General features: G+C 48.1%; 1 protein-coding gene across 1 annotated transcript in view; it reads right to left on the bottom strand.

Moving 5' to 3' along the window:
* Positions 1-2,506: 2,506 nt before the first annotated feature.
* The window catches only part of BRINP2 (BMP/retinoic acid inducible neural specific 2), a 144,008-nt gene continuing 135,576 nt past the window's right edge, over positions 2,507-10,938 (bottom strand). Inside the window, exons 6-8 of the mRNA XM_069546137.1 lie at positions 9,183-9,419; positions 6,281-6,503; positions 2,507-4,437 (exon numbers count right to left, since the gene is read on the bottom strand). Of these exons, the coding sequence (XP_069402238.1) occupies positions 3,321-4,437; positions 6,281-6,503; positions 9,183-9,419 (1,577 nt within the window). The 3' untranslated portion in view covers positions 2,507-3,320. The remainder of the gene's footprint in view (positions 4,438-6,280; positions 6,504-9,182; positions 9,420-10,938) is intronic.

The raw sequence follows: 10,938 nt of genomic DNA, 5'->3' as shown, positions 1-10,938 counted from the left end.
ATTGACAACCTAATACTGATTAATTAGTGATGATTCTTTATTTGCAACTGTCTGAGAATGGGTAAGTCACATCGTCTGATTATTGTAGACTCTTTAGGCAAACATTTGGGGATGGCCTTTCCTTATCATGGCATTTCTCAGCCTAGCTGTCTGAGAAACACATACTGAATTCAAGCCTTTAAAAAAGCCTCATAAGAAAACCTACACATCCTTTACTCTCCCTCTTCTTCCCACCTGCCTTCTAGAACCTGAGTCTTTGATCTGCTGCTTTGATCCAAGCTCTTCTATACCAGCTACCCCATCACTGTCTCAGAACAGAGGTGTCAGGCATCCATCACAGATAACAGGTGAGTAGGTCAAATATAAACTTGTCTACTACTATAATCTTTTAGGCCTTCTATCAAAATGGTGCTTACTTCTTGGCTCAGATGGGCACTCGTAAATCCTTACCAACCTGTAATAGTACTTTTGGGCTTCCCTGGTGGCTCAGCGGTAAAGAATACACCTCCCAATGCAGGAAACGCATGTTCAGTCCCTGGGTTGGGAAGATCTCCTGGAGGAGGAAATAGCAATCTACTGTAGTATTTTTGCCTAGTAAGTCCCATGGACAGTGGAACCTGGTGGGCTACAGTCCATGGGGTCACATAAGAGTCAAACACAACTTAGCAACCAAACAACAAAAACAAATACTACTTCTAGATGGAGTTGATACACTCAGCTTCATGGTTTAAACCTTGAAGCAGGCAAGATGTGAAAATTTTTGTAACCAAATGCATATATTTTCAAAACCATTTCACACCAGAATCTTCCCAGAGCTTTCCTAAGACAAAGAGTCTGAGATAAGGAGATGTAGCATCCTTCCTAATAACCCTGTAGGTGGGCTCTTCCCTGGTCTGCTCTCCAATTCAGAGACTGACAGCTGAAATCTCCCCCACCCTTAGCTGGGACACGGGCTCAGGAGGGACGTGAGCCCTCATGTACTGACTCAGTTCCCACTGGGACAATGACCTTCATGGTACTGAGGATCCAACTGCTAATTTTGTGCACAACACTTTCTCGATTGCTGTCCTCCACACTCTGAACATTGCTATGCATGATGTGCCTTTCATCTGTGGGTGAAACCCTCTGCCCACCTATTCCGATGGCATGCAGACAACCAGACTCTCCTGCCTTACACCTCTCAAACCCCATCCAAGAAAGCTATCAAAGCCTTACAACTAGTTGCAATCCCTTTCTCAACAAAAGCACACTGCTCTGGCACATCAACACCCCCACCGATGAAAATGACATCTGCTGGCTCCATGTTCCACAGAAGAGGAACTTGATACAAACTCCCTGAAGCAAGCAGTGATTGAAGCATTAATAGGCACCCAATACCTGCGTTCGTCCCCACATCATTCCATCACTCTGGATTTCTACACTAAAAGCCTTTAGGGGAGTTGTAAAGAAAGAAATGCCTTAGGCTGCTTATGTCTACCAAGGATTTCAAGTCGTCTTGGATTGATGGTATAGTATTAGAATGCTGAATTCTTTTCTCTATACAACAATAAATGTAGACGGCCCTGGGCAGAGACACATGACCATCATTTTTGTCTCCCAGTTCATTTTGTACCAACCGAGATGCACCACAGGTAGGGAATGAGGTACTTAGTATGTACCTGGTGACTTCTGCCTGAATAAAATGGGGGTTGTCATGCCTACGCATTGTACTTGGATCATGTGGAGAATAGACAGGGAATTGGTTCTCCAAAAGATTTGCTATGAAATGCTTCTCATACCACCTGAGGGAGGCACTAAGGGAGAATGATGAATTATTCTGTGTGGCTTATGTCAAACCTGCTTTTTAGGCTGGGGAAGTAGTCATCAGACAGAAGGGAGAAAACCAAGGCCATAGCTGCATGGTTCCCAATTTTAGCAGAGGGAGATCCCACACCATAAGATGCAGAGTATGGAAAATGCTCCTGATGGCCACAGCATGGTGGGCAAAGGGGAGCCCCCCGCCCCCCACCCTCAGCAGGCATCTACCCTAGACCAATGGCTGCAGTTTTCCAAAAGAGTAAGAGCTTTCATACTCTTCTCCTGATAGTAGGTGGTCTTGGTTCTAGGACCTGTGTCAGCCCTCACACCTGGGATAAAAGGTGTGGGATGAGCCGATAAGTCTCTGGAAGAGTTCTGCCTCACTCCATTCTTTATCGAATGTCCATCCCAACCTCTGTCTCTCTCTCACACACACAGTCAAGCCAGACATGCCTTCACTTGCGTGTTCACTAATCACCCAGCCTCCTACACAGCAATATCCTCCATCCATGGGGCACCCACATGTCACACACAGAGCAATTTTTAAAAATCCAAGCAGCCTGGAAACTATCTTTTTCTTCTTTCTGCTCTCATTTTTCCCCTAAAAAAGGTCTTTTTAAAAAATATATGTATTAAATCGGATCAGTTTTACCTCATATGTTCATGTGGCTGGAGCTGATTGACAAGAAAAACAATCACAAAATGAATATTTTTGTTGTTTTTTCTTTTTTCTTAAAAAAAAAAATTCCCTATACATGGTCTCTAACTTGACAGAGCTGCTTTCTTGGACAGAACAGATGCTGTTGGAAGAGGCGCTCTGGCTGGACCATGAGCAGAACATGGAGGCAGCCAGGCCCTGAAACTGGGGAGGTCAAGGAAGCAGAGGAGCTAAGGGAGGGGTGGGAAACTAGGCTGCCTGCTTGCCCTGAGCAGTCTTCTGTGGGTGTCGCTTGTTTCCCAAGGGAGCCAGCTTGAGGAGCAGTCCGTGTCTAGAGAGCTCAGTGGAGGCAGCGTACAAAAGAGTGAGAACCAACGTGGGGGAATCACGAAACAACGCCATTTTAAGAAATCTGGTTAAAAAGAATACAAAAGTGACTCCACAGAGGGGGAGGCGGTGTTCTACCCCTCCCGTTGTTGTTCTGTCTTGCTCTCTTAAATGAGAAGAATCACTTTCAAGGATTTGTGTGTTGCTGGGTTTGGCTGGTTCTTTTACTGAATCTCTCCCTTGGCTCCTCTCCTTCAACTGCATTCATTTGAGAAAGCACCGACTTTACAGCTTCAGGGCTGCTGAGTGGTCACCTCCTGGTGCGAGTGTGTGTGTGTGTGAGTACGTGTGTTGTGCATGTGTGCAGTGGTTGTTTCTCTCTCTCCTGCCTGCTTCAGTCCAAGCCCCGAGGTCCCATCTGCTGGGTGCTGACAGTCTTCAAGGAGCACCCTGTTGGCACTAAGGTCAGGGCTTGGATGATCTCCACACCCCGGATTTGTGGGTCCCTTCCCTGCCCGGTGCTGGAGTGGGTCCCCCATTAGCTACAGAGTTTGCCAGTCTCGTATTCCACAGGGTTTGGCAGCTTGGAGTTGAAAGCCCTCAGAGAAGACTGGATCCTGCCCACCTCGTTGTTGGCCAGCTTGAGCCGATGCCGGAGCAAGCAGGAAAAAAGGTCGAGCCGGACCTTGCCAGGTGGAGAAAGCTGGTTGACCCGGTCCCTAAGCTCGATGAGCTGCAAGAGGGCAGAGTCCTGGGAACCTTGTGTGTATGGGTAGTCTAACTGGAGAATTAAGTCCCTGATGGCATCCGGGTCAAAGGGCAGGCTGTAACCAAACACCTGCAAGGTGTTGATTTTCATGTAGCCCAAGTTCTTGGAGGGATCAGTCATCTCCAGGGGCTCGTAGTAGATTGTCTCGTTGGAGTTGTCGTCCAGGGACTTGATTCGGCTCCGTAGGTAAACGTGGACCGTCTCAAAGAAGGTCTTCCACCTGTTGCCCAAGGTGACAGTCCAGTTCTGGCACTGGGCGGCTGCGTCCACGTTAGTCCTCTCCCAGTCAGGGAAGTTGCCCTCATTCACCGGCATGAACCAGCTCTCGGAGTGGCTGCCCCCGAAGGGGTTGACGTAGATGGCCATGACAGGCTCCAGGGTGCTGTTCTTGGTGAGGCAGATCTGCAGGGACAGGGCCAGCATCACGTGCACCAGCCCAGGCTTGTACTTGTTGCTCTTGAGGGTAAGCAGCATGCGCTTCCTCCAGGAGGGGTCAAACCAGCTGCCCAGACGCATGTCATTGCTGATGAAGATGGAGTGCACCTCGATGCGACTGTCCCGCTTCTGCAGCAGGTACTTCAGCTCCAGGTCCTGCAGGTCCGTCTCCAGCCCCAGAAAGTTCTCCAGGGACTCGGCCACCTCAGGGCGGCACAACCCCTGGGCGAGCACATAGCCTGGGTTGCAGCTCCCACAGCGGGTGCTGTTGTCCGGGGCACAGTGGGCACAGGCGGGCCCTTCGCCCAAGGCACAGGGGATGGGGCCCTGGCAGGAAGACTGGTCGTAGGGGCAGGTGCAGCTGTGGCTCTGTTCCAGGAAGGTACCAGGGAAGGTGCTCTCCCCACAGTAGAGGAGGGACTGGATACGGTTCCACCAGTAGGGCAAGGACCTGTGGAAGGGGAGACAGAAATGAAACAAGAGTCATCAGAAGCCACACACTGCTGCTTCCCTGAGGGTACCAGGAGGCTGACTCATAGGGAAGTTGATGAGGAAGATAAAAGCCCCAGGTTCTTTGAATGAGGGAAACCCTACTGTACCACTTTGGGATGACCAGCAAGGCCTGGAGCTGGGTGTTTGATGGATAAGCATCAGAAAGGTCTGACATCAAACTTGCGCTCATCCCTCCCAAGTACCACCTCATTCCCCCATTCAAAAGCCTACAGAAGAGCTCAACGTCTTCCATATCCAGTTTTCAGCCTCTTACGTAAGATCGTCCAACAACTGGCTCTTCAAACCTCCCAATGATGTGCCCACCTCTTTCCCTCTTCACAATCCAGATCTATCCTTTCTAGAACTCTCCCGCCAAGGACAGGACTTCTCTATGGTTGGCTCCCTCTCTCAAGATTTAAATTTCAGTTCTTATGATACCTCTTCAAAGAGGTCTTCCGTGATTCCCCCCAAAAGCACCACACAGCCCCTCTCTCATATCACGCTGCTTCGATGTGATTCACAGCCACGATCAGTATCAAAATGGATTGTGTTTGTTTACCGTTGACTTGTTCAGAGACGGCTCCCCTGCAAATGCCACAACAGCAGGGACACTGCATTCTTCACCAACACGTCTGCAGAAACTAGGCTTGTTCCTGGGGCCTGGTAAGCATTTAACTATTTCTTGGGGGAGAAAAAGAACCTTTCCCAAAAGCCCTTGCTGGTGTGTCCTCTCCACTCATGTGCCCCTTGTCACCTGTGCCTCAGTCAGAGGTGCGCCTCTGGGTTCCTGTGAGGGCAGCACCCTCTCCTGGGAGGCTCTGGCTCACAAGCACCAGCCCACTTTCATCTCCAACTGGACAATCTGGCCAAGACGCCCTTCTCCCAGGTGGCTTTTCTCTTGGACCTTTGCTATTATTAGGACATGTCTTTGATTTGTGTTCTACCAACATGCATTTGGGCTTCCCAGGTGGTGCTAGTGGTAAAGGACCTGCCTGCCAATGCAAGAGACATAAGAGATGCTGGTTCAGTCCCTGGGTTGGCAAGATCCCCTGGAGGAGGACATGACAACCCATTCCAGTATTCTTGTCTGGAGAATCCCCATGGACAGAGAAGCCTGGCGGGCTGTAGTCCATGGGGTCAAAAGAGTCAAATACAACTGAAGCAACTGAACATGCAATATGAATTTAAGTAGCTGCATAGTCATAGTTTTCTAGTTTTGATGTTCCTAAATATTTATTATATCTTTCCAGTTAACAAATGCTCTCACTGATTAATCTTAGGCCATATAAGGTAGACTCAGCAAAGGCTTGTTGAATGCATGTGTGAATGAGTGATGGATGCTTGAAGGCCAGTGATGACCCAGCCCCCTCTGTTCCTAAGGACACAGGGCCTCAGCTCCCTTTGCTCCTGTGACTCAGAGCAGCGTTGCTGTTGGAAATGATCTACTGTGTGTGTTTCTTATCATACATAATCAGTGTGTGAGCTTTAAATCCACCCTTTCCTTTCCTCAAAGACTTATTAAAATGGAAATGAGTGAGTGAGAATTAGAGTATTATTAGAGCAACATTCGAATTGACTATAATTTATATAAAAGTAAAATTAGCTTCTCTCTTTTTTTTTTTTCCACTTCAGACACATCTCATAATTGAGACTGAAGTGCAAGTAGGTCAAGATAAAGGGAGCCTCTGAAAGGCCGCATGTGGGTCAGCATGCCCAGCTCTGCCGTGTTGGAGAGGGGCCCTCCAGGGCCTCAGCCACTGTCGTAGGCGGCGTGGCTCTGGCGCAGACACAGGGGTGCTCACCTCTCCTTGGGCAGACGGAAGCGGGGCTGCCGGTGACAACGCTTGCAGAGGTTGAAGAGCCGGCGGACGATGCGATGGGTCTTCTTGAACAGCACTCGCAAGCTGGCTCCCAGCTGCTGGTAGCGGTGCTGGAGGCTGGTGTCCACCGCCCAGAACTGGGAGATGGCTGTGGAGTTCAGGAATCTGTCATCTGGCAGCCGCTTCAGCAGGGCCTGGAATTCCTCTGTGGGTAAGGACACACGGGCTGAGCTGACGGGGTGCCCTTCAGACCCTGGGTGGCAAGAGCCCCCTCTATCCCCAAGACCCAGCTTGCCTATCCATCACTGTATGAGGCAGGAGGCTTCACGCCATTCTCCCAGGACTTTTGATTTCTTTCTTTTTAAATAGCTTTATTGAGAAATGATTGACATACCATAAGATAAGGCTCCGGGATTCTTTCCCCTCCATCCTATCTCTAATATGCTTCTGAATTTCAAAACACATCTCTGTCACCACCCATGTGGCCAGTGACCTTGGGATGCATCTCTTTTGCCATTAATACCTCCTTATAAATTATGCACAACCTTCTTGGATCACACCATAGCCCCCTTAGGGAAGCTGGTTAAGGTGAGGGTGGGCAAGACTGGCAAATGTGGGCACAGAAGACAGAACACCCACCTCAGAAGTCTTAGAAGGCTTTCAGTTCCTGAGACCAGCCTCTCTACCCAACACCCTTCTCTCTGACTCTAGCACATTCTTCCTCTCTTTTTGAGATTCACCCCTTGACCAGGTTAAGGACTTCCTGTAGCTCAAACAGTAAAGAATCTGCATGTAATGCAGGAGACCAGGGCGGGAAGATCCTCTGGAGAAGGGAATGGCAAACCAGCCAGTATTCCTGCCTGGAGAATCCCATGGACAGAGGAGCCTGTCAGGCTATAGTCTGTGGGGATGCAAAAAGTCGGATGTGACTGAGCGACGAACACACACACCTTGGCAGATATCCATACTTTTTTTGTAGTTAGTCCGGAAGCAGAGTGCTTTCTGGTTCTTAGCTCCTACTACAAGTCTGAGTTTTCCTCAGAGCTTCCTGGGAACAATGTGTTTTCTGAAGTCATGCTCAGATCTCTGTCCACAAATCTGCTTTCACTTAGGACCTGAAGCCATCAGGTCTCCTGATAGCGGTCCGAATGGCCCTCCTTCACTCGTTAGCAGTAACTCATAGTGCTGAGAGCCCAAAGTCCTTGCCTACATATGCAAGCATCCCACTACCGTCTGAACTACCTTCCCATACTACCATCGCAATGCCACCACCCCGGTCCAATGCAGCCAGGGTTGCTATTCTCCTCAGCTACTGAATACCTCATCTAAGACTTGAGCTGGCAGTGCCTGGGTCCTCCACTCTGATTCTGATTTCTCCAGCCCCTGGTTCTTCGCCCCCAACCCAGATGACTGGAAAAAATCACACCTAGTAATGACACTAACAACTAGTATGTGCATACTTCTTCTTATAAAACACTTAAGTATACAAAACGGCACAGAGAATAACAAAATAAGCTCCCACAAGTCCACCACCTAGATCTTGCCATCTTGCTATATTGAATTCAGATTTTTTTTTAAGAAATAGGCAAAGCAAATATACTTGAAGGCCCTAAACTTCCCCTCTGTCTTTATCTAGATGTAACTACTTTCTTAAATGTTTTATCGTTATCATATATTTTAACATTTTCTCTGAATACATTTATCCATGAAAATATTAAGTATTGGCTAGTATGTTTTTAAATATCAAATAAATAGTACTAAATATGCATTATGTTAATACTTTATTATATTATAGTATTATATATAAGTATTATATAAATATAAATATGTATGTAACACATAACCTCTTTCATTTGCCTTGTTTTATCTAATATTGTTTTCTGAGACATATCCACATAACTATTATTCACGTAGTAGTGAGATGTATATCATGCAGAGTTCTTCATAATTTTATCCACATTGTTCCATATGAGTCTTCCATCCACCAATTGCTATCATTTTCCTACATTTACAGATGAAGAAATGGAGGCACTGAGTGGCTGCATGGCTAAATCAAAGTCATACAAAGGGTCAGTAATAGAGAGTATTAGGCTTTCCCAAGATGTTACAGCAAAATACAACAGAATGGATGGCTTATAAACAACCAAAATGTACTTCCAGGGGCTGGAAGTCCAAGGTCAAGAGGCTGCAGTCAGGTTCTGGTGAAGGTCCTCTCCTGGGCTGAAAATGGCCAAATTCCTGCTGGGTCCTCATGTGGTGGAAGAGGTAAGGGATCCCCTGGGGCCCCTTTTATATGAGAGTGCCAGTCCCATTCATGAGGATTCTGCTCTCATGACCTAATCACCTCCCCAGGTCCACACCTCCTAATACCATCACCTTGGGCATTAGATTTTCAACATATGAATTAGGGGGTGGAGACACAAACATTCAATCCATAACACAGAATAAGAACTCAAAACCCAGTCCTCTGAATCTAAGTCTCAAGGTGACACTGATATCAGTTATACTTGCACTAAGCAGTCATCAGCATGAACTAGTGACTCCTAGAAACATGCTATGCACCTCACTCATTCAACAAATATTTACTGTGCACCTAACGTGCAGGCACTGTGGAATCTGTGGAAACAAGATAGATGAGGTCTATGGCCTTGATTATATTTACCTTAGCTTATTAGGTCTTTGAAATGCATCTCTTTGGTAGGTATTAGGTCTACCTGCATATACAACAGAAGAAAATGACTGAGACTTGGGGTGGTGATATAACCTGCTGGAGGTCACAGGCCAGTGACGTGGCTCAGTCAGGAACCAAGCTGAGTGTCCCGTGGAGTACCTCATGGCCTCTTCCCATTCACAGGGAGGAAATCTGGGCCAACCCCCTGCTCACCTGACTCCTCGAACTGCCGGTTGTGAGTCGCCCAGGAGTCCTGGATCTGCAGCAGGCTGTCCTCCATGGCCTGGATGTCGGCGTCAGGACAGTTACATTCTGGGAAGGTAGGGCTGCACTTGCACCAACAGTCATTCCCCTTGCAGATGAGCTCGCCCTCGGAGCTGCAAGTGATGTAGCTGAGTGCAGCGGCCACAAAGCGCTCACGCAGGTACTCGGGCAGCAGCACCTGCAGGCCTAAGGAAAAGATGTATCAGGGAAAACTGCCAGGAGGGACCAGGGGGTACTCGCTTTCTCACACCCGAGGCTGCAGAGTCCCCGGCTGGAGTTCTGCTGACTTGTGCATCCTGGGTCCAAGGATGGGCACCCCAGGCCCAATCCTGCTAAGCTGGTTGGGACAGAGGTTTACTGCTACCCCTGTGACAGATGGGGTACATCAAAGCTCAAGGCTTAGTTGAAGCCTCACATCAGCCAAATTGAGAACGTGCCTATCAAATGAACGGGCTTCTTGGCTACACGTCAGCATTTCTAGGATGGAAATGCAACGGTGTTTCAGATAAAGGAAGAGCTTAGAGTCCTCATGGGGGAAAATCATCAAGGCTTGTTGGACTTTTTGCTCTGCCTCCAAGAGCCATTCTATCTCTAACTTCTCTGAGATGAGCAGCGAGCCTCCTAGGATATTACTAAATGCTGACCCTCCTGGGCTTCCCACCTTAGCCCTGAAGACCAAGGAGGCTGCCCTGCTTAGGAGGTAGGGACAGGTGTTGTGGGTATGTAGTGGACAGGTACGACACCAAGTAATACTTCCCATATATGACTGCAGGTAACACTTGTGGTCATACCGAGGCTCTTACAGATGAGGAAGTCCAATCCACATGAGCACGGTGGTCTGCCCAAGTCACAGTGCTACTAAAGCCAGCTTGGTGTCGGACTGTGCCCTTGTCCCCTCGGGTCCTACTATACAACTGGGACTGGCTGCCCATCTCAGGCTTTCACTCTTGAGGAGGTTTGAAAGCAAGGTGGTGGTAGATGGCCCAAGTTATATATAAATGCCTCTCAGCTCCTTTCTAATTAGCTGCCTTGAATATAATCCACTCAGTTACTCCAAGATTCAGCTTTCCTACCCATCTGTGGTGTCTGCTTGCAAAGTTACTTCAGTCATGTCTGATTCTTTGCAATCCTATGTTCTGTAGCCTACCCGCTCTGTTCATAGGATTTCCCAGGCATGAATATTGGAGTGGGTTGCTGTGCCCTTCTCCCAATCCAGGGATTGAACCCATGTCTCTTGTGTCTCCGGCATTGGCAGACAGGTTCTTTACCACTAGCAACACTGGAGTGGTGGATATTGGCTTATCAGCAGCAGGATAGACTCCTAGTTGGCTTCTAGCCAGACAGGGTGGTTGTTGGAAGCCTATGAAGAGGTGAATGAATCACAGGCATGCCTTGATCATAAGCAAGCTGGCCAGGTTCGAGGTCAGACCTGCAGGAGGCTCCCTAAATAGGGACCCTAGGAGACACTGTGCCAGGAGAGTAAGGGATGAGAGGACTTCTGGATGGGATGGCCTCTCCTTTCATCAAATATCTGCCAGCTCTTTATCATCACACCCTTGACCTTGGCAGGAAATCAGAGAGTCCAAAGGATGTATCCTGGTGTCAGCAGACCTTAAAACAAAACTTAGAATTGCAGCTGCAGCAGATGTTTGTTGCTCTTGTTTGAGATCTACTCCTGTTCAGGACTGCTCCTACATTTTTCGTT

Source organism: Ovis canadensis, chromosome 12 (genome assembly GCF_042477335.2).
Source record: "Ovis canadensis isolate MfBH-ARS-UI-01 breed Bighorn chromosome 12, ARS-UI_OviCan_v2, whole genome shotgun sequence".
Classification (NCBI taxonomy): domain Eukaryota; kingdom Metazoa; phylum Chordata; class Mammalia; order Artiodactyla; family Bovidae; genus Ovis; species Ovis canadensis.
Note: the sequence above shows the minus strand (reverse complement) of the source record. Positions and strands in the feature narration are given on the sequence as shown.